The sequence below is a fragment of the Protopterus annectens genome, chromosome 14.part0, assembly GCF_019279795.1.
Source record: "Protopterus annectens isolate FY-2018-M chromosome 14.part0, PAN1.0, whole genome shotgun sequence".
In the NCBI taxonomy this organism is placed as follows: domain Eukaryota; kingdom Metazoa; phylum Chordata; order Ceratodontiformes; family Protopteridae; genus Protopterus; species Protopterus annectens.
The window spans coordinates 925,337,961-925,362,657 of NC_056748.1; the positions used below are offsets into that span (position 1 = coordinate 925,337,961).

The 24,697-nt window shown below is 37.1% G+C and overlaps 1 protein-coding gene across 1 annotated transcript in view; it reads right to left on the reverse strand.

The window, feature by feature from the left end:
- Nucleotides 1-589: 589 nt before the first annotated feature.
- LOC122789346 (spondin-2-like) overlaps nt 590-24,697 on the reverse strand; it is a 194,043-nt gene continuing 169,935 nt past the window's right edge. The window contains exon 5 of the mRNA XM_044056724.1: nt 590-3,039. Coding sequence (XP_043912659.1) covers nt 2,954-3,039 — 86 coding nt within the window. The 3' untranslated portion in view covers nt 590-2,953. The remainder of the gene's footprint in view (nt 3,040-24,697) is intronic.

Below are 24,697 nucleotides of genomic sequence, written 5' to 3' on the forward strand. Positions count from 1 at the left end.
AGGAATGGCTCTTGCTGAGATCGGAGTACAGTGGGGAAAAGGGAATATTCCCTTTTCCCCACTGTAGTGTGATCTCGGAGTGAGAATATAAAAGTAGGGGTGTGTGGGGAGCACAACCCCCCACATGGGGGTGCAGGGGGCTTGCCCCCCTGCGTAAATGTTAGCTATGTGTTTTTTGTTTTTTATTTTTTTTTTGTTTGTTTATTTTAGGGACTTTAGCGAAAGCGCTTTTTTTGGTTAAAAGCGCTTTCGCTAAAGTGTGTTCGGTAGATGTGGATTCAGACTATTGAACTTTTGTTCAATAGTATATACATATATATATATATATATATATATATATATATATATATATATATATATATACATATATATATATATATATATTATACACACACACACACACACACACACACACTATATATATATATATATATATATATATATACATACACACACACACACACACACACACACACACACACACACACACACACACACACACACACACACACACATAAACACCCACACATATACATATACATACACAATCAATGGACTCAACTTTACTTTTTGTAAATATACCATACCATACTATCTCCAAGCCACTTTTATTATTTTATTATATGAAATAGATTACAGGCTAAAATCGCAACATAAATTATATTACATGAAAAGCTGTACTGTTGTATTATAAGTGACATTAAACTGACTAAAACACATAACCAAAGTTCAAAGCTAAAAGATATAAACATAACCCTTAATAAACAATTATAACAATACCACAAAGCTAGCAACAAGATTAAAAACAATTAGAACTTACCCTCAGAGCTATAGCAGACGTTCACCCATGAGAAAATTCCCTCACAGAAACTTAGGTAAAGCCCCTTTCAACAGACAAACCTCAGAGTAACTGTATTGTACTGAAACGAGTGGGAAATAGTAATCCAAACAAAAAAGTCCTGGCAGAATGTTTAAGTGCAATATCTGGGCTCTGCTTTATGTGACAAATTAAATATATTTAGCTGTAGAATTAGGGAGCTTGTTCTCTGACTCATGGCTATACCATCCTTCATGAGACATGCTGCTAAATCTATGGTAAACCTTCAGTAAAGGATAATTCATTTATCTTATTTATAATATTCCAGACCCCCTACATATATAGATTTATATGCACTCAACTTACCTTTCTAAACATGTCATTCCTGAGACACTTTTATTATACAGAACTCAGAATGAGTTTCAGGGAATAATGAAAGCAGTTTACTTGCACACGATGCTGCATTATCACTGTATTTATTACTCCTAATGGTAACTGCATTTCACCTCTCAGCTAGACTGGCAACATATACATAGTATGTAATTCAGAATATGCTTTATGTGGCCACCTGACATTTAATCAAAACATGAACTACTGAGCGTATTGTATTAAAAGTTTGAAAAGAAAACCCTGGATGAAAAGACAAGCAAGCTCATCACATACCCAAAATGCAGGAGCAAAGTTCTATGTACCTCTTGTCCAACAGAAAATACTTTAAGATTGTACAGTCATGGAAGAAGTTAAAAAAATGTGCAATTGAACCTGCTCCATATAGTGGGTTCAAACAATCATTATTCACTTTATGGTGAAGCAGTTGTAAGTTGCATTACATGGTATACACACAAATGAATGAATTTCATCTCTTCTACCACTCAGTACCTTTACTGCCTCCTGAGCCATTCTCTCTCTCTTTTTTAATTTACTAGCCACTTTCTGGTGGTTAATCTCAGATGGCAGTTCCCTCACTGTATGCCCATTACTTAGTTCATCCCTTTCTCCTGAATCCATCTTAAGAATTGATGAGGTTGAGAATGGGGGTTGATCACTTTTACACTGCAGCTAAAGGTCTTTTTAAAATTTCGACTTACCATCTTTGATCCCATATGAGATAGCAAAGTGCATTGATATGAACTATGGAATTGAGAGTATGCTTATGTGAACCCAAGGGGATGTTTGGCAGTGTTTTCCTGTCTCATCCCTGCATGCTTCCTATAGCACTCCTGGTCTCCATCAGGGGAGTTGCATGGCAAGCTCTCGGAAAACTTCCCATAAAAAGTGGAAACATGACCTCTAGATGCACCATCCCTTTTCCAGTTGTTCCTGTATCACTGGGACAATGAACTGAACTAGATCAGAGACTTCGGTATAAGGAAGGAAACACTTCTCAGTAATAACAGTCATATATGGTCTGTGTAGGTGTTTATGAGCTACTGTTTGTGGGTAGTAAATGAGTGTGGGAGGATGAAATGACAAGGTGCTGAAACGTCAGGTGATAATGACTTCCTGTGGAGTTTAACATCTGAGTCATCAGCTGTAATCTGTGCTCATAGGCAGAAATATTGTGATGAAATCTAGTTCGATGAAGTGTACATCATATGAATGGCTATTCCTTTGTTCATTACTGACAGAGACTATGAATCTTGGAGAAGGTATACTTAACATTTAGTCAGTAATTACTATCTGGATTACTAACAAACGGCCTGTCACCCCTACTTTTTACTTGCTACCCAATGTAGTTTGTAGTGCATCTTATTATTACTATCTGTCATGTGTAACCTACTTCTTTCTGGCTCATTGGGACATGGCTGAAAATATTCCATTGGACCAACTATCCTACCCAGTTAACAACTGAAAAAAATAAAATAATTTAAAAAATACTAATTTATTATAGGTGCCAAAGCTGGAACCATTAAAACAAAACACTCTGCTCCTTTTATCTTTCTGAGGATAATTAAACAGATGCCTGCTTACTGACAGTTCTCTTTCTCAGGTGGTAATGTGAAACTGATGCATATGTTAATAGGCTTACACCATCTGTCAAAACACTGTACATGTATACAAACATGGGATTGGTTTCATTACTCTGTAGACATTTTGTTACAGGTTGGACTGGACTATGCCTGCACTGGCATCGGCTCAGGTATGGTTGCCTCCATGTGATTTGTCTTTTACCTCAGATGGTGAAAAAAATGATGGGAGTTGGTTGCTTGAGCCAGCATAACCTGTAAGTTAAACACAAAGAAAGTTGTCAGAGTGGTCTGCGAGCACACATCACTTTTGAAGTCATAGTCACAGCTTCTTTTCCTGTAAGTTTTGAGTTTTTGCTATCGAAAGATGTGAACTTTTTTTTTTTTTTTTTTTACTGTTTTTATACTTCTGTCATTTTCTTATGTACTAAATAAGACTAGCTTGGGGAAAAGTTCTGCAGCTATGTTTCTTATAAAATACTCTACTTACATATATACTTCTCAGTATGTATCTGTGTTGGTCTATATATATTTATATGTCTGTCAGTCTGCCTGTCTGTCTGTCTGTCTATCTACAGTGGATATAAAAAGTTTGTTAAAATGTCAGGTTTTTGTGATATAAAAAATGAGACCACAATAAATCAATTCTAAACTTTTCTCACATTTAATGTGACCTATAACCTGTACAATTCAATTGAAAAACAAACAAATCTGTTAGAGGGAAAACTATAAAAAATAAAAATGTATGATACGTTGGTTGCATAAGTGCACATATCCTTAAACTAATACTTTGTTTGTGTGCACACCCTTAAACTAATACTTTGTTAAAGCATGTTTTGATTTAATTACAGCATTCAGTCTTCTTGGATACACACCTGCCATCAATTAAAGAGACTCTGATTAACCCCATATAAAGTTCAGCTGTCCTATTAGGATTTTCCTGACATGTACAGTTGCTTGCTACAGCAAAAGCCGTGGTTCGCAGAGAGCTTACAAAGCATCAAAGGGATCTCATTGCTGAAAGGTATCAGCCAGGAGAAGGGTACAAAAAAGTTCCACAGCATTGGATATAACATGGAAACAGTGAACACAGTCATCAAAAAGTGGAGAAAATATGGGACAATGGTGACGTTGCAAAGAACTGGATGTCCCTCCAAAATTGATGAAAAGACAAGATGAAAACTGGTCAGGGAGGCTGCCAAGATACCTACAGCAACACTGAAGGAGCTTCAGGAATTTCTAGCAAGTACTGGTTGTGTACTGCATGTGACAACAATCTCCCATATTCTCCATATGTCTGGACTATGGGGTAGGGTTGCAAGATGGAAGCCTTTTCTTACACAGAAAAACATCCAGGCCTGGCTAAAATTTGCAAAACAATACATCAAGTCTCCCAAAAGCATGTGGGAAAATGTGTTATGGTCTAATGAGACCAATGTTGAACTTTTTGGCCACAATTCCAAAAGATATGTTTGACACAAAAACAACACTTTGCATCACCAAAAGAACACCATCCCCACGATGAAGTATGGTGGTGGCAGTATCATGCTTTGGGGTTGCTTTTCTTCAGCTGGAACTGGGGCTTTAGTCAAGGTGGAGGGAATTATGAACAATTCCAAATACCAGTCACTTTTGGCCCAAAATCTTCAGGCATCTGCTAGAAAGCTGAAGATGAAGAGGAATTTTACCTTTCAACATGACAATGACCCCAAGTATACATCTAAATCAACAAAAGAATTGTTCACCAGAAGAAAATTAAAGTTTTGGAATGGCTCATCCAGAGCCCAGACCTAAATCCAATAGAAAATTTGTGGGGTGACCTGAAGAGGGCTGTGCACAAGAGATGCCCTCGCAATCTGACAGATTTGAAGCACTTTTGCAAGGAAGAGTGGGCAAGTATTGCCAAGTCAAGATGCGCCATGCTGATAGACTCCTACCCAAGAAGACTGAATGCTGTAATTAAATCAAAAGGTGCTTCAACAAAGTATTAGTTTAAGGGTGTGCACACTTATGCAACAAATGTATTGTGCATTTTTTATTTTTTATATTTTTTCCAGAAACAGATTTGTTTGTTTTTCAACTGAATTGTACAGGTTATAGGTCACATTGACGGTGGAAAAAGTTTTGAAATGATTTATTGTGGTCTCATTTTTTTATATCACAAAATCTTGGCATTTTAACAGGGGTCTGTACACTTTTTATATCCACTGTATCTATCTATCTATCTATCTATCTATCTATCTATCTATCTATCTATCTATCTATCTATCTATCTATTTGTCTAACTATCTATCTCTCTATCTGAGACAGAAAATATAATAAATTATCACACATAGTTGGGCAAGAAGGATCAAAGTCAACCAGATATTTTTAAATTGGAAAACTAAAGATGCTATTACATAATTTATGATGTAAGAAGTCTACATAATTTCAGATAATTAAATATTTTTATTTGTTATTATCTGAAGGAAAGATGCAACCAAATGCAAGTCATTTGTTGCTTGTATGACAGTAATTGCAGTATTAACTAGTACAACTTTATTTGTGTTACTATTATCATATAATGTACAAAATATGGCTGTAAAAATCTCATACATGCCCTCCACACATATGTTATTGCATCTCCCATCTTTTTCTTTGATGATAAATCTAAAGAGCACTATGCAGATCTTCTGAGATTTAATACCACATTGGAAGTTTGCCTAGCAAATTTCAAATTCATATTGCACAGTCAAGAGCAAGTGATATAGCCTCATTAGTATTTTCTGCTGAAGTTTTCACTTTCTGTTAATGTAAACTGGAAGAAAGAGTTATATCCAAATATTCTACATCTCATAACTGATAATCTGGTATCTAAATATCTGTTCTATTTCATATCCTTACACATTGTGTCTTTATTTGTTATCTGGATGGTGCAGTGGTGCAGCGGTAGCATTGTCGCTTCACAGCAATAGGTTCTCTAGTTCAGTTCTTGGCTGGAGTGCCTTCTGTGTGGAGTATGCATATCCTCCCTGCATTCGTGTGGGTTTTCTCTGAGTACTCCGGTTTCCTCCCACATTACAAAGACATGTCTGGAGCATTTCTCCCCAGGCCTCCGTTGAAAATTGGCTTTACCGGTAAACAAATGTTAAATAAATAAAATAAAAATAAAATTAAAATAAATCTGTTCAATTATTTATATTTTAACTGGATTAACTTTGCTTGAGGAGAAAAGCTCCCGTCACATCAAAAAAATACATGGAGAGATCTTTCCAGGTGCAAGTGCGTAAACGCAGACTTCTGCAGGCACATTTAGCTTTTCACTCACAGTAATAAAGATAAAGGAATACAGGAATTTTGCACAAGATGCATTTTACACCATATGCATTAATTGCTAGTATTCCTTGCTTATGTATGCTACATTAATACATATTTCCTTACGTTATATATGCAACACTCTATAGACAAAGTAATTCTGAGTATACACAATATGTACAAGGTTTATGCTTGGCTAAAGACAAAAGAAGAACAGCAGTTAAGTTTATCAATGTAACTAAGAATTACTTCAGCTATTTTAAAGAGAATGTTTCTTTCCCTGTACTCCTCTGTGCCCTAGTTTCGCTAATTATTCATTTATTTTTACCTTTTTTTTTCCTTCCTTAACAACTCAGAGGTAAGCTGTACCCTTTGTAGCTCTAACTGTTCCCTTCTTTTATTTTGCCTTCACAATTGTCTAATTATTTCTTTGTCACCTTCTTGTCTTTCATCCAGCTAATAACCTCAGGTGATACTAAACTTAGCCATGCTCCAGGTGAAGCAAAAAATCCCTGAAGCCCAGTGTATGTATTTTCATTTGACTGAGTTACTGCATGCCTTCTCTGTATTGTTTCTGTATTACTAAGACTTGAAAACTATGCATCTTGACTCTGGGAAAATGAGCAACAAATATGATTTACTTCAGGCATGGATTACTTTAAACAGTGTGGCTCAAATGCCTCTCACACTGCTATAGCTGATTCCTTTCATGTATTTAGAAGTGTTAGATCTGGGCTGAAGCATTGTCACCTCACAGCAAGACGTTGTCGCGTTCGATTCTCAGCTAGAGCGTCTTCTGTGTGGAGGCATGTGTGAATGGGCGTGCCTTCGTTGAAGGTTGTGCATCAGGGCTGGTAACTCGGCACGTAAAAATCCATTACCAAACATTAGTGGACTGGAGTTCCGCTGTGGCGACCCCTAACCGGGATAAGCCGAAAGACACACACACACAGATCTGGGTTGAACCCCAGAGGTGGCTTACTTCTCCTAATCAGAATAGTTCTCAACCAATCAGGGACAAATCCAGAAATAATCTGGGACACTTTTAAAATATTAGTACTATTAACTTGAAACAGTGACAGAATAATTGGATACGGATTAATATACATTTTCTGAAGTAAAAGAAGTCTATAACTCTAATTATTGTCATTATTTATTAAGTGTAATTCACCACCTTTTCTCCGAAAGTCACCGGTTTTAGGAGGGATTAAGAGAGACAGAGCTAAAATTTGAGTAAAAAACAGGGACATCCCTGAAAATCAGGAACAGTTGAGAGATAATCTCTACTTAACCATTCCCTCTTGACTGATGGATTTGCCTGTAACTGTCTTTGCTCAAATTTTGTTAGGTAATACTGTAGAAATCAGCTTTTGTTCTGGTAGTATCCCTCCTACTGTGTTTCTTAACTATCTTGACAATCCCTTCCAAACTCTTCCCACTGAGTCAGCTAAAGAAACTTTATTTTGTTAGGAGATCTCAACCTTATCTGGTTAGGGCTTCTCATAAATAAATGTTATGATCATCTATAGTGAATGGAAACCTTTTAAAAGTGCCTGATAATAGTTATACATGAGAAGAGAATGTATGCACCACCAAGCTGAAATGCTATATTGTAATAATCTCCACAAATAACAGTGTGTTAAGCGTATATACGTATTTCTTGAAACAAATTATAAATTCCAAGATCTTTTAGAGAGTCTATTTTGCAATTAAGACAGAACTTACTTCATAGAGTTCTCATCAGCTGTGCTAGCTTACTTTCACTCTTAAGTTGTAGTCTTGGTTAGTAGTTCCCTTAAAAACTTCTGGATTGATGCCAAGTTAGCAAATGCTTTCAAACTGTAAACTGAAGCCCTTTTTCATTAGTCCAAGTCTCATTAAAACCACAAAAAAATTTTATTTCACAGTTTAAAACAACGCTTGCTTCTACAGGGCTCTCATCAGCTATGCTGATGCGCTGTCAGTTCACAATAATAAGTTCTGAATAATAGTTTTCTTTAAAAGCTTTAAAATAAATCCCAAACTAAAAAGCTCGCTCTGGTGAGCTTGTTTAGTAAAACACACACGAAAAGCACTTTCGGCTGTTAGCCTTCTTCAGTTCGGTGAGATTTCAGTTTCTTAGTTCCAAAATATAAAATAACTACTAGCCATTCAGATACTTCCATCTACACACACCTTTTTGTGAACTAATCATGTTCCTTGTATTGAGTACTTTACTTTGGTTTAGCTGAGACACTCCTGTTTCTTAGGATTGGTTTTAAAGGGACTACAGCATTTATCCCAGGTGACTTGTGTGCCTTTAAATTCAATATCCATTTAATTTCTTTATTCTCCGTCAGATTTTTAATATCACCTCCCCTGTTGGTTACTGATATTAATTCAGTAACCTGAAAAACAAAATTATGTGTGGGATGGGCTATGACATGATTTGCTAAATTATTTTGCTGATCCTGATGAATAATATTCCTTTGGTGCCTTAGAATACGTTCTTTAAATCGTTGGTTAGTTTTTCCAATATGAAACGCTGTACAGTCCTTACAGGTTGGAATGTAGACCAGATGTTGTGAGGTGCATGTGGCTGAGACTTTAAAATTAAAATGTTGGCCTGATACAGGATGGATGAAATTAGGTTCAGTGTTAATATATTTACAAGCCTTGCATTGTCCACATTTCTTAGTGCCCATGGCATGGGGAGGTATAGTACTAGTCGGTCTTCCTTTATTACATAATAAACATTTTAAATTCTTCCTATTTTTGAATGTAAATTTTGGTTGATCTCCCACTATGTTCCGTATTTTAGTGTCTTCCATAAGGACCGGCCAATATTTCACCACTTCACATATCTGGGCATTGTCTGTGCTATATGTCAGAGTACACCTAAGCTCATTTGTCATAGTTCCTTTCCTGTTATATGGTAAGGTAGTTCCAGTTGTAGTATTCTGATAATAGGGACATCCCTTATTATCTCTTATGCTAGCAATATCTTCATTTTTACAAAGATCTTTTCCTTTATAGCCCCTTTGTTGTAAATGTCTTGCTAGTGAGGCACATTCTTTCCTATAAGTAGGTTCCTCTGTACATAATCTTGCTATTCGTGTTACTTGATTGTTCATAATATTCTTATATATATATGCCTGGGGGTGCATACTATCACGATGTAAGTAATGGTTCCTCCATGTCTCTTTCCGGTGTAGTTCAGTAATCAAACCTTGGGATGGTGTATATTTCAATTTCACATCAAGAAAATCAATTTCTGTCCTAGAGTATTTTATTGTAAACCTTAGGAATTCCATAGACGAATGTAAATAGTCAACAAATGCTATTATTTCTTCTTCTTGTCCTTTCCATGCTAAAAAAATATTGTCCACAAATCTCCCATAATATAGGAGATGTCTCAACCAAGGATTATTCTCATTCAGTATTTTCTGACGTTCCCACTTTGCTAATACCATATTAGAATAGGTCTTTGCACATGGAGTGCCCATAGCTACACCCCACTTTTGTGAATAGTAATTCTCTTCATATACAAAGATATTATTGTGCAATATAATATCTAATAGGGTGCAAATAAGGTCAGCATTAAATCCAGTCTCTCCAGCTAGATCTCTAATAGCCTCTATTCCATACTCATGCGGTATAACTGTAAAGAGATTGTTCACATCCATAGTTACCAGAATAAGTGGTGTACCTGGCTCTAATTTTTTCATCTCAACTGAAAGTTGTCTTAAGAACTCTCCTGTATCTTTAATAATACTTTCCAGTTTAAATAAATGCGGTTTTAGTTCACATTCCACATACATGGAGATGGGTTCTGTAACCCATCCTCTCCCAGCTACTATTGGCCGTAAAGGTGGGTCCATCGCATCTTTGTGCACCTTTGGTAGTCCACTAATATATGGTATTATGGGATGATCAACCATTAGAAAGTTAAAAAACTCTTCATAAATTCTTCTCTCCATTAATAGTTCATACAAGTCATAATTTATCTTTGCTACCATCTGTTCCTGAATTGACTTTGTTATTATACAATAAGTCTGCTGGTCACTTAGCATGGATAACATTTTTCTTTTATACCAATTTGCTTCCATTACTATTATGGCTCCTCCTTTGTCTGCAGGTTTAAACACCAAGTCTTTTCTCTTTTGTAATTTCTTTAAGGCTTCTACTTCATCTTTAGACATATTGATGAAGCATTTTCCTCTCTTTTCTATTTCTCTTAACTTGGTGACTTCTGCTTCACACAGACGTATAAACATTTCCATTGTCGGATGGTTGACTGGATTAGAACTAAGTGAATCTGAAATAAAAATTAATGAAGAGTTATTTAACTTTCTAATGGTTGATAAAAATCTGACGGAGAATAAAGAAATTAAATGGCTATTGAACTTAAAGGCACACAAGTCACCTGGGATACATGCTGTAGTCCCTTTAAAACCAATCCTAAGAAACAGGCGTGTCTCAGCTAAACCAAAGTAAAGTACTCAATACAAGGAACGTGATTAGTTCACAAAAAGGTGTGTGTAGATGGAAGTATCTGAGTGGTTAGTAATTATTTTATATTTTGGAACTAAGAAACTGAAATTTCATAGAACTGAAGAAGGCTAACAGCCGAAAGCACTTTTCGTGTGTGTTTTACTAAATAAGCTCTCCAGAGCGAGCTTTTTAGTTTGGGATTTATTTTAAAGCTTTTAAAGAAAACTATTATTCAGAACTTATTATTGTGAACTGAGAGCGCGTCAGCATAGCTGATAAGAGCCCTGTGGAGCTAAGCGTTGTTTTAAACTGTGAAATAAAATTTTTTTGTGGTTTTAATGAGACTTGGACTAATGAAAAAGGGCTTCAGTTTACAGTTTGAAAGCATTTGCTAACTTGGCGTCAATCCAGAAGTTTTTAAGGGAACTACTAACCAAGACTACAACTTAAGAGTGAAAGTAAGCTAGCACAGCTGATGAGAACTCTATGAAGTAAGTGCTGTCTTAATTGCAAAATAGACTTGCTGAAAGATCTTGGAATTTATAATTTGTTTTAAGAAATACGTATATACACTTAACACGCTATTTGTGGAGATTATTACAATACAGCGTTTCAGCTTGGTGGTGCATAAATTCTCTTCTCATTTTTGTTCTTGTTTGATGCACCTTTAGTACTTGGGATTTTTTAATTAAGTTGATAATAGTTATACATGTTGCTGAGTATATCCAATGATGAATGGTGAAGTTTTTGATCATGAGAGTTACATATAATTAAATAAGAAATAGAAATTAAACCGGATGTTCTAAGCATAAATTGAATGTAAAGCTGCATACCCCCGAATGAGTTTCATTGTGCCGAGCATTTCTAATCAAGGGCGCCCGCAGGCCGGTGCAAGGGGGTGCACTTACACCCCCCTGGATTTTCTTAATTTATCTGATGAATGATCATGCTGAAATAGAAAAATGTACTGGCAAAACCACACATTTTTCGATTTTCAACTTTTTTTTTTCCCGTTAACCTGCATCATTTGGAAGTTCAGAGGAGATGCTGATATGCTATTGGAGGTTGCGGTCATATGATATATGACGAGCAAGCCTTAATTCCTCCTCAGACTCGATCTCCTACTTTTCCGTCCATTGACAGTTAACATAGCCAAGAGTTATCCAGATTGCCAGTGGCAGAGTCAGAGTGAACAACGAGATTTGTTTTTGTCACCTGAATCAGAAAGAGCTTTTGCCTCAGAAAAGATTAACAGATTTGTCGTGCGTGCAGCACTTAAGGTATGTTCTGTCATAAGAAAGAAGCGCCTACTGGTATTTTTTTTATATACACGGAAAGCATGAATATGTCAGCTAAGCTTCAAGCTTGGCGCCAAAATGTTAAAGTGGCACATTTGAGGCAATTGAGTAGTTTAATTTCCCCTCTTTACTTAAAATATACTGAGGAAAAGTTCATCAGTGCAATACATATCTCATTTTCTAAAAGAAAAAAAAAGCCAAAATCAGGGACAGTCGAAACTTGGTTGGTCTTGAGTGGAATGGCTGCGACCAGTATTTGGTAACGGTTCACAATTTAGCTGTTTTTGCGACAAAAAGTTTATATTCCTTTAATGTAAAGCCCATAAACAAACTAGGTTGAATGAGTGAATTTAATTTATGTACGGTCTACGGTGTTAACTTTTGGTTGTATGAGATTCTCATTTCTTCTTGGCAGGTGTGATGGCGTTGCTCATGTCTCATGCAGTGAGGTTTCTCAGTGCCTTTGGCTTCAAATGCTTTTAGACAAACCCCAGCGTCGGTCACTGAAACGTCGAAGTTTAACAGCGTTGTACCTGGGGGGGCTAGAAGGGATGGTATGGGGAGTTATGAACAATAAGAAATGATGTTGCAATACAAATTATGAATGTGCAGTTACTTTGGTCTCTCCAAGTTATCGAAAATCATTTGCGCTAGTTGTATAGTTGCTGTCTTTGTTCTGTTGTTAATCTGACATTTTTATTTAAACCTGGCTGCGGGGGTTGTGTTAATATTGTGTGATAAAATAGACCTATTATTACCCTTGTAAATTTCAAGTAGAGAATACATCTCTACATTTTGGGGGGAGTACCTCTGAGACTATTGATCGGTAAATGGAAGAAATAGAACAGAAGAAGCGTAACGTAAATGATAGCCCAGATTTCGAATTAATAGCCTGAAGGGAAAAAGCATTAACAAACAAGCTTTACCTGCACATTGCAATTAAACCACTGTCACCTAAAGGATGCACATAGCCCCTTGTCACTTCCCCTAGTGCTCATGTAATGATGGGGATTTATTCTGTGTGGGCTGTGGATTTAGGATGTGTAACAGGGAGTCTGTGAAAGGGGAGTGTGCAGCCTAGTGAGGTGTTTATTCTATGTGCATCTGGTAGGGGAGTCTGTAAATGGGGGTATGGTAGCCATACTCCCCTCAACCTACCCACAGAGCTCCAAAGGATGGCTGCATTCTACTGGTTTGGGTAGGAAAGCTGAAAAGCAGAAAACAAAACTGCTCTTAGGAAATGGTGATACAGGCATGTTTGAAAGTAGTGCATCCATTTGTAATGAATTGACTTTGGCTGCATAGTAAGAACAGGTGTAGTAGTAGGAGCAACAGGTCTTCTAAAAATAATCTACAGTCATATTTAGATACCTGTAACTCCATACAAATTGCAGGAGGAGTCATTACTGGGCACATTGCGGGTCCTGAGAAGAGCACTTTTGGCAGACATCAAAGATTGAAACAGTACTGATTTGATGAACTTTAATTGTACTTTGACTTAGGAATGGGGTACATTCCTGTCAAGGTATTAGAAACCCAATAGATTTGTTCTATCCACTTTCTAAGGAGGTGGGATTTATATCTGTGACTCATACCTCTCAACTCTGAAGATTTTCACAGAATGTCCAGATTTTTGCTTTACATTTTCGGTCTATTCCTTATAAATTTTTTTTTGATGAGCTAAGGATTAAAGTTAATAAATTACATGCATTTCAGTTTCAGACTTCATATCTTTCAGAAAATGCATTCTAACACAAAGTCTTTATTCTAGCAACTTTCTAAATGTGTCCATAGTTTAGGGCCTTTGTCTCCAAATTATAACCGGTTTGTCCAGATTACTTGTGCTAAGAGATTGACGTGTGTGTGTGTGTGTGTGTGTGTGTGTGTGTGTGTGTGTGTGTGTGTGTGTGTGTGTGTGTGTGTGTGTGTGTAGGTGTGTGTTGAAGAGGAAGGTAGTATACCCCTCAGTTATCCAGGTTTTTGCAGAATGTCCAGATTTTTCACCCATATTCCACCTAAAAAGGATTTCAGTTGCTAAATAGTGACAGACATTTTGAGTTTTAGGTGTCCTATCCTTTAGAAAAATGCATACTAACACAAATACTGTTATTCTAGCAATTTTAATCTGACTGTCCCTATTTATTTAGGCTTTGTCCAGATTTCTTGCACTAACAGGTCTGTGTGTGTGTGTCTGTGTGTGTGTGTGTGTGTGTGTGTGTGTGTGTGTGTGTGTGTGTGTGTGTGTGTGTGTGTGTGTGTGTGTGTGTGTGTGTGTGTGTGTGTGTGTGTGTGTGTGTGTGTATGTGTGTGTGTGTGTGTGTGTGTGTGTCTGTGTGTGTGTGAGAGAGAGGCATGACCTAGTTAGAGTTAGCAGGTGGAATTTATTTTCGACTACAATTTCAAGGAATTGTGAGCTTCAATGGAATAGAAGATACTACTACTCATGCTAGGTCTGCTTAAAATGTGCAACTGTTTTGTTTAGCAAATGGTATCTCTATTGTGGTACAGAGTTTTAAAGCAGTGTTAGCAGCACAACAGGTAGCATGCTTGCGTCTTGATACAGAGGGCTGTAGCTTCAACTCCCACAGCATGTAAATTTGTATTTTAAGGGGTGGGTAGGGGAAATGCAATCCTTACTATGGCCTCCTTTGTATGAGACGCCTAGTAACTTTGAAAATCTTTTTCAGCTTGTCATCTATTCCCTATTGCAATATGCCATCTTACCATTTCTTTTAATGTAACATAGGCAATTTATTCTTCAAGGGCAACAGGCACTGAATTTGTAGATGAAACATTGACATACAAGTTGTTTCATAGCAACAATCTCCATTAGTTTCAGATCTTTTTAATGTGGAATTATTCATATGACTTCTGCAGAGATTGTGCATATTGACTGATATTGGTGGATTGTAATGACAGAAGTTTGAGTGGCATTTTATGGTTGAAATGTTCCAAACTGGGCAGTTTGTCATTACTGGCTCATATGTTTTGTTTCACTGCTTAATGGAAAAATGTTCAAAACTATAAATTTAAAACACATTCTAACAAGTGGTGCTGTATTATACAAGGGATATAATTCAATTATTACATATTATAATTAATACAATCAGGAAGGTGATCACAGTACTTTTGCATGTTCCTAAAAATGTGTGCAAGAGGGCCTATGATTTGAAAACAGCCCAAAGGTAAACTTAACCCACCACAGCCCAGATGCATTCTCTTTGAATGTGGGTTTCAATGCTGTTTCAGTGAATGTGAGCTTCAAAGGCAGAGAAACTTTAATGGTAAATCTGTTTTCATTGTAAGACTATTGCTTTGCTTAGCAAATGTCGGTGGTTGTGCTATAAAATTTGAAATAAATGTTGTAAATTAAATCCAAATATCTTTACTCGTAGAAGTAAAGTATAAAAAGTATGCATACTGAGAGTTTTGAACAGTGTTTATGGCAACTGGGAAGAAATAGCCAAGTAATGGGACACTGGAATGGCTGCATGTGGGGGGGAGGGGGCTGCGTGGTGTGGCTCTGGGTTTGCACCCCCTGCAAAAAAATCCTGCGGGCTCCCTTGACAGAGCCAGGAGTTCCTTTATACCTTTCTGTCAAAAAAAACCCCAAACACCAAGTTCACACTGAGTTTAAAGTTGTTGTAACTTTGACAAAATCTATTTATGTACATTGTCAAGGCTGGAATGAGTAAATATTGTAAAAATATTTGGAAAGGACAGTTTACCAAAATCTCTAAGGGAGGTAGCATACCCCTCAGCTGTCCACATTTTTGCAGACTGTCCAGATGTTTGCCCCATATTCCTCCTAAAAGGGATTGAAGTTGCTAAATAGTTTTAGACATCATATCCTTTAAAAAATACATAGTTTCATAGTTTAGTACTAGGCTATCTGCCCTGGGGCATTTGTAAGCCTAGCCATAGTGATGTGGCTTTTGCCACCCCATGAAATGGTACAAAAATGTACAGAATAAATTTAGAATACTGTGCCTCTGTCTAGTAGTGACACAATGAAGGTCCCCTTATATAATAGAATTAGTTTACTGTGCCCCTGTCTAGCAGTGACACAGATGTGACCCCTGGGGTAAACTTACGATCTCCCATCCACTCATCAAGATTTCTCTTGAAGAGAGTCAGTGAGGGGCTCTGCCTAATATGAACTGGGATCTTGTTCCAAAGCATGGGAAGCCTCTGGGTTATGAATCTATCCCTCCAGCATGTCCTATTCATACTTGTGCCGAGGTTTAAGTCTTTAGCTCTCGTGGTCCTGATGGATTTGGATTTTTTGAGATGGAGCATGTCCATCAGATCCTGACTGGACATGGCCTTGTACGTCAGGCAGAGATCACCTCTGAGCAGGCGGTATGCTACTGAATAGAGCTGGAGTTTCTTTAGTCTGGCAGAATAAGACATATGTTGGAGACCCTTGATCCTCTTGGTGAGGTACTTTTGTGGTCTCTCCAGCTGTTGCAAATGCCGGGTGAGGTACATACCAAATGGGGCATTGTACTCAATCATGGGTCTGATGAGGGAGGAGTATAGGGGTACAATGACATCCTTGGATCTGGATGTGAATCCCTTCATGATGAGGTGTGCAAGGTAGAATGTTTTTCTAACCACTTTGACAACGTGGGTGTCAAATGAGAGGTCGCTGTTGACTTGGGTCCCTAGGTCTCTGATTACTTTTTCCGTACTCAGTGGGTTGCTGTCTACCAACACAAATCCTGTTACTCTAGCAATACCAACACAAATCCTGTTACTCATGAAAGCAATATTTATAATCTGTCCCTGTTTATTTTAGGCTTTGTCCAGATTGCACTAAGAGGTTGAGGTGTGTGTGTGTGTGTGTGTGTGTGTGTGTGTGTGTGTGTGTGTGTGTGTGTGTGTGTGTGTGTGTGTGTGTGTGTGTGTGTGTGTGTGTGTGTGTGTGTGTGTGTGTGTGTGTGTTAGAGAGAGAGAAATGTCCTAGTTAGATCTAACAGGTGGAATTTATTTTAAAATGCATTTTCAAGGAATTGTGAGCTTCAAGGGAAGCAAAGGTTACTACTGCTCATGCTAAGTCTGCTTAAAATGTGCAACTGTTTTGTTTAGCAAATGGTATCATTGTGGTATAGAATTTTAAAGCAGTGTTAGCACAGCAGGTAGCATACTTGCATCTTGATGCAAAGGGCTGTAGGTTCTATTCCTACAGCATGTACATTTGCATTTTAAGGGGGTATGGTACTACAGTTCTTAGTATGTCCTTCCTTGGATGAGACACCCAATAACTATGAACCTGTTTTTCAGCTTGCCACCCATTCCCTATTGTAATATACCAGCTTACCATTTCTTTTAATGTAACATAGACAATTTATTCTTCAAGGGCAACAGGCACTGAATTTGTAAATGAAACACTGAAATATAAAGTTGTTTTCTAGCAACAATCTCTTCATTGGTTTAATGTGGAATTATTCAGATGACTTTCTGCATATTGATTGATATTGGTGGATTGTATGACAGAAGTTTGAGTGGCCTTTTATGGTTGAAATGTTCTGAATTGGGCAGGTTGTCATTATTGGTTCATATGATTTGTTTCATTGCTTAAAGGAAGAATGTTGAGAACTATAAATTTAAAACACACTAAAAAGTGGTTCTGTATTATACAAGGGATATAATTCAGTTATTATATAGTATAATTAATACAATCAGGAAGGTGAATCAAAAAACTTTTGCATGGTTCTAAAAATGTGTGTAAGGAGCTTGATTTGAAAACAGCCCAAAGGTAAACTTACCTCGGCACTGGCCAGATGCATTTTCTTTGAATGTGAGTTTCAATGCTGTTTCAGTGAATGTGGGTTTCAAAGGTAAAGTTTTAATGCTAAGTCTGTTTTCATTGTAAGACTATTGCTTTGTTTAGGTTTAGTAAATGCCTATCAGTGTTTGTGCTATAAAATTTGAAATAAAAGTTGTAAATGAAATCCAAATATCTGTAATCATTGTAGAAGTAAAGCATAAAACTATGCACGCTGAGAGATTTGAAAAGTGTCTATGACAAAAGGGGAGAAATATCCAAGTAACAGGACACTGGAATGGCTGCGTGGGTGGTGGGGGCAGGACTCTGTTGCTGTGTGGGTGTGGCTCTGTTGTTGTGTGGGCGGGATTCTGGGTTGTCTGGGCGGGGCTCTGGGTTTGCACCCCCCTGCAAAAAATCCTGCGGGCTCCCTTGTTTCTAATGTTATGATTTTGAGGTGACCTTAAGCTGAAGAGCTAGGAAACCCCTTTCATTATTGGAAGAAACATGGTCCTTTAACAATTCAAGGCTTTGAATGATTGTAATGCCTTATGGTGTACAAGTTAACAAAATCCACTATTGTTCTGGATTCACATGAAAGGATGCCTAGAACATAAGCATGGACGCTCACTCACCTAATCGTCTTATCATACATGTTTCCAGCATTGCGTTCTACCCAGTGCTTGCCTCCCCCCTTTTCTGTATGAATGTACACAACATTAATGAACACTGGCTTTTTGAACTGAGATTTTACATGAATGAGATGAATCATAGGATCCTGATAAGCAGCGCACTAGTGAGATAAGCCACGTCTTAAAACAAATTCAAAACGGGTTCCTATTACATGAATTAACTTTTCAAAGTTCGAATATCACATGGTCGACATTCGGAGTGTTAAGGTAAGTTTTATTTATTTTTTTGATGTTTTATTATACATTAGAAGTTTCAAACTTTGATCATATGTTGTCGAACATATGGGATTCGAAGTTTTTAAACTTTGAATATATAATATAGACTCATTCAAAACTGATCATCGGTGTGCTCTGTTTGGCAGGGGAAGACACTGACGTTGGACTCACGTATAGACTGATACAGCAGCAAAAGCAAAAGGAGGAATTTTGTACTGTGAGGCTTCAGCCCAGTTAAAACCATGGCTGAGAACACTGGCATAGCAAAAAAATGCATCATGATGGATGGATAAATGGATGGAAGAAATGGATGAGTCTTCACAAATTCACGTCAGGCTTGATTGGCCTGGCCCTCTTTGGGAGAGGAAGTACAGTATAAGTGTGAATACTCGCAAGGTGTAAATGGTCATCAGGTTCAGTCACCTTGAATTTTCCATGATCCTATGATCCTAAGAGCTGCAGGCATAAGGGCTGGGATGTCGATGTCATACAGATTGAGAATGCTTTGCTGCAGGCACAACGTAGTTTAGATAGAGCAGTGTTGTCTGCCCCCCCCCCCTCCCCACCTGTCACAGATTGGTCTAAACCAACATTATCTAAACATTTTGTTGTTGAACACAATCTTACTTGGATACCATTGATAGCATAATGACTGATGGTCTGTTAAGCACAGGTATCATACATGTCATATTCTGTCACTGAAACATTAGGAATGTGCACTTTAATAATGTTAATAAGTAGGTATGTTATATGCAGTGATTTACCAATTAACTGCAACTTGGATTTTATTTTTGGAAATACTTAAATTTAAACAAATACCGAAGTAGTAATAAAAATATACTAATAAATGTAGTGAGAAGATTTTTGACTGAATAATCTTGTTTCAAGGACAGTTTTAACTTTGTGTATGTTTATGTATGTATTTAAGCTTGTACATTATTTTGTAGTCAGCTTATGTAAAGTGAAGAATGACTACCCTTCTGATGGATGGAGTTTCTACACTGTGTGTGTGTGTGTGTGTGTGTGTGTGTGTGTGTGTGTGTGTGCTTGGACGTGCAATTTATATATATGTGTGTGTGTGTGTGTGTGTGTGTGTGTGTGTGTGTGTGTGTGTGTGTGTGTGTGTGTGCGTGTGTGTGTGTGCTTGGACGTGCAATTTATATATATGTGTGTGTATGTGCGTGTGTGTGTGTGTGTGTGTGTGTGCTTGGACGTGCAATTTATATATATGTGTGTGTATGTGCGTGTGTGTGTGTGTGTGTGTGTGTGTGTGTGTGTGTGTGTGTGTGTGTGTGCTTGCACGTGCAATTTATATATATGTGTGTGTATGTCTTGTGTGTGTGTGTGTGTGTGTGTGTGTGTGTGTGTGTGTGTGTGTGTGTGTGTGTGTGTGTGTGTGTATAAAATGCAGACAGACCATTGCCAACACCATATTGAACCTATCCCATTGAATATCAAATAGCCAGAACTCTGGGGCAGATTCTAACTTGGGTTCTGCAGGAATGTAAGTACCTGTCTCTCCATATTTTCACAGTGGACCAAATGGTATCAGTCAATCCCATGTTAACCAAATGTCTGTTCAGCATCTCAAACTGGAAATATATATATATATATATATATATATATATATATATATATATATATATATATATATACATACATACATACACAAGCACGCATGCACGCGCACACACACACACACACACACTAATAGATACACACACTCATATACATACATAGAGATATGTGTGTGTAGTACCTAGGGTGTGCATTTGTTTTAAAATCATTTTAGATAATTGCTATTAGAGTCATGAGAATCTTTTATCATTTTTCTATTTGGGCATTTTTAAATGGAAATGGTATCAATCACAGGGAGGTATTTATAGTTAAACTGCTGCAACAGAGAAGGAATATCTTTCCATTTTAGCACTACTGATATAGTGATGGAGGAATTGACCACACTTCTTGTGCAAGGGTGATTATCTGGTTAAGTTTCACTGTGGCACAAGTTGCCACTGTCTGAATTATTTTGTACTGCCACATGACAAAAGTGCTTCTGTTGCACAGAAGTACTTTGCAATACAGTTCCCGTAATGTCATAACAAGATTTGCAAATATGTGTCACAGAGAGAGGCATGCAGGAACGGTGAGAGCATCACAGATGAAGCCAGCAACTATTTAAAGTTATCTTTTTAAAAATAACAGTGTTTTAAAAATAAACAGAAAGACAATGGTTAGTTTCCAGTGCACATAAACCACTTAACAAGGCAAAAACAGCAAAACAATGTAATTGCTAAGTTCTGTTTTGCATCTTTGCACATGACCTTTAACATGTCTTCATTCCTTTATGGACTCGCACAGAATTTTTTTTTCTAACTCGCCCAAACCCAGAATTTTTTTTTCTAACTCGCCCAAACCTCTTAACCGCCAGTGATTCCTCATTAATATCCCAGGTAAGTACATTATCTTTCTCTTTTTTCACCTCTGTAAGTGACCACTGCCTTTTCTAATCTGTTCGGTCCTTCAAAAAAGCTAAATCCTCTCCAGTTATTGTTTCTGGGAAGTCATTTTGTTCCAACAAGTACTCTCTTATTTTCACTCCTCTTTCTTCCATAGACTTGACATATGTTTGCTGCTTGGATAATGGTGAAAATGTGTGGAACTTTTTACCAAATTCCTTCTTTCTCTTAGGAAGTTGGTCTACAGAGTTAAGTTCCGCAGCAATAAAGACCTGTGGGTTACCTATAAATTTAAGCAGCTGGGTTTTTCTCAGGATAAAGTTTGGAAGCAATGAAAATTCATTCTTCTCCTGGCAGATCACGATCTTGTTATTATCTTAAGAACCTTGGTCAGAAAAGAGGTAAAACAGCAAAATCTTGTTTTGCAGAAATGCTCATATATTCCTCATGGACAATCCAAAATAAGTAATATTATGCATCAGACTCAAAATTCTCAGTTGACCATCCCTTTTCTAAACTATTTGTGACATTTCAGAAAAGTGCTAAGTTAGCATTTAAGAGGTTAGACATCTTGACCTTTTAGGTTTTACAGCAGGAACACAGTAGTTACAGAAACACAGGCTTTAATGAAGCTTTCGGGCTCTCAACCCTTCATCAGCATATAACATTATACATTTCAATCCATTTAAATAGAGGAAACAGTTAAAATCACATGATCAAACCAGCCAATAAAACATACTAAAAGGAAAAAGGAAACAAATACATCAAGTTCTGTAGGGAAATATGTTATATTAAAATACATTACCACATACTCTGGCCACTCTAACCAAATATGTGAAATAATCAAGAAAAATTGGCCAATTTTAATGGCAATGCCTGAATTCAGCTCAATAGTGGGCCCCAAACCCAGCTTTTCCTATAGGAATAGTCAAAGTTTAAAGAATATGTTGTGCTATAAAGATTTTGTGGAACAACATAATACCATACATAGTAAGATAGGGACTTATAAATGTTACAATTGTAGCTGTTGCAATGACATTTTAGATACAGATAGTACCTTTAAACATCCTGTCACACATAAAAAATTTCAATTTTACTGTAGTGCTAATTGTAATACTATGAAATTAGTCTACCTCGCCACCTGCATGCAATGCCAGGCTTTTTATGTAGGAAAGACTATACGTAGGCTCAAAGACCGTATAATCGAACATAAATCAGAGATAAATAGACAAATACAGACAAATGCTTTATTTAAGCATATATATGAATTCAGCAACCACACTTTTAAGTTTAGATGTATAGATGTAGTGCAAGTGGGTGTGAGGGGGGGTGATATTAACAACTTTTTAGATATGAGAGAGCTAGAATGGATAATAAGATTACAAGCTGACACTTTACCTGGTTTGAATGGTACTTTTACTATTAAACCAGTATTAGTGAAGCGCCAAATAAGTAATTTATAATACATAATTAATTTTGTAGTATAACAACCTTAAGTATATTACCATGATGGTTTTTAGAATAAAGGGACTCACACATATTTCCCTACAGAACTTGATGTATTTGTTTCCTTTTTCCTTTTAGTATGTTTTATTGGCTGGTTTGATCATGTGATTTTAACTGTTTCCTCTATTTAAATGGATTGAAATGTATAATGTTATATGCTGATGAAGGGTTGAGAGCCCGAAAGCTTCATTAAAGCCTGTGTTTCTGTAACTACTGTGTTCCTGCTGAGATTTTGTTCTATCTACGTGTTCAGTTCTTTTAGGTTTTACCCCAGCCTTTCTCTGATTACCCCTGTGTCTACCACCGTTAAACATTTTCACCACTGATGGTCTCCCCAGATTCCACTTTGATACTTTCCCTTGTACTTTAGTTTATAAATTACTTCAGAAAATTAAACCATCAGCCTCACATTTTCATTATATACTTCATTCATATTCCTAAAAAAACAGCAACATGCATAGCCAAGCCTCTCAGATATCTCAAAAACATATTCCTTTGGTCAGATATTATTCCAGCTGCCTGGAAATTAGTACTAAACACACCTCTTCCTCTTTCCAAATGTTGTACCCTCTTCAAAGTTGAAGACTACAGTGATAGCAGAACTCTCCCCATTGGCTAAAATACGTGCAAGACAGGTCTACACCGAAATTCTCTCATTTGTCCAGGATTGAAGCTTTATTGAGGATAAATAATATGGCTTCAGACTGAGCTTTATTTGTATTACTCCTGTACGTCTAACTATAGATGGCATATTTAAGAAGATGGATGGAGGCCATCATACAGGGGCTTTATATATAGATCTCAGTAATGCTTTTAATATGTTTGACCACTCTGCCTACCTTCTGGACTTTTCTTTATTGTTCTTGATGCCAGCCTGTCAACTGTTTTTAACTACCTTTTCAACAGGTGAATTAAATTATATTTTAGCAACTCTTTCTCAAAGACAGCTACCCTTTTCTCCAGTGGTATCATAGGCTCTATTCTTGATCCTCTGCTCTTTTGTTTACTTATTACTTCCCTTCCTCTTCTAGTTCTCAAACCACAGGCAATGATCTAATCAGATAACTTGTGCTGCTGCTGTAAGCAGGAAAATGTTGCATGTCTTGTGTATTCAAATAAGACACTGAGGCATGGGATGGGTTCAAGTCGTTTATTGTACATAAACACATCACAAGCTGTAACTGGAACATATACTTCAAACTTTGTATGCTTACTGACTGACTCATTACTTCTAACATACTTCCATGCGCATCTCCATTCAAGCTAGCACTCATTCTGACTGACTATACAAAATGGCACTAATCTCACACGTGCTCAGTAACTTATTTGCATGTGCTCTCTGACTACAGTGGCTGACTAGATACAGTATACACAATGATCTACATCCTCCCTCTTTAATTTTGTTCAACATGCAAAATAGGAGAACAAAGACATTTTGAGAGCTAAATGATATTATATCAACATTTTAACAAATAAAACAGTTCAAGTCCATGTCGCTGTGTATTTTGGATTTGGTGTGGAAATTTTACCCGGTCATGTAACATATAAACTTTGACTTTGTTTAGCAACAGGCACAGTCTCTGGGGATTCTTTCACAATGGGAACATCAGAGATTACCTCAAAATTATTTGAAGGAAGCACACTATCCTTTTGAATTCAAATAGGTGTAGAGTCACTTTGGGAATTAGAGTCATCGGCACCGACAATCTGCTGCTTCACTGGTTCAGAGACAGGTAACACATGTATTAGATTCCATATGAAATCCACTCCATCTGATTGTATGATGCAAGATCTCAGTTCCTCACAAATGTTCTTCATGATTCCCACTTGGTCTTATCCTTTAGATGTTTGCATTCTCACAACTTCTTCTTGTAGTAATGGTCTAAGGGATTTGCTGATCTTATTGTAGTACAACTTTTCTGACTGATGTTTTCTTGAAAGTTGAATCAACAAACATGCAAACTCTGCATGGACGGCAAGTGCAGCGGTCCAAAACGCAAAACCAGCAATTCCAAAACAAACGGACCAGCACAAAAGGAGAAGGAACAAGACTTTATTAAAAGTCAAATATGCAAATTCCTTGAAAGTTGAGCCTTGGCCACTCTATTGTTCCTTACATTTGGTACTGACAACTGTTTACTGATTAGTAAAGTTGCTCTAGCCTGTCTGGACATTAATCTCTGAGCAGGTGAATCAAGCAAGTTG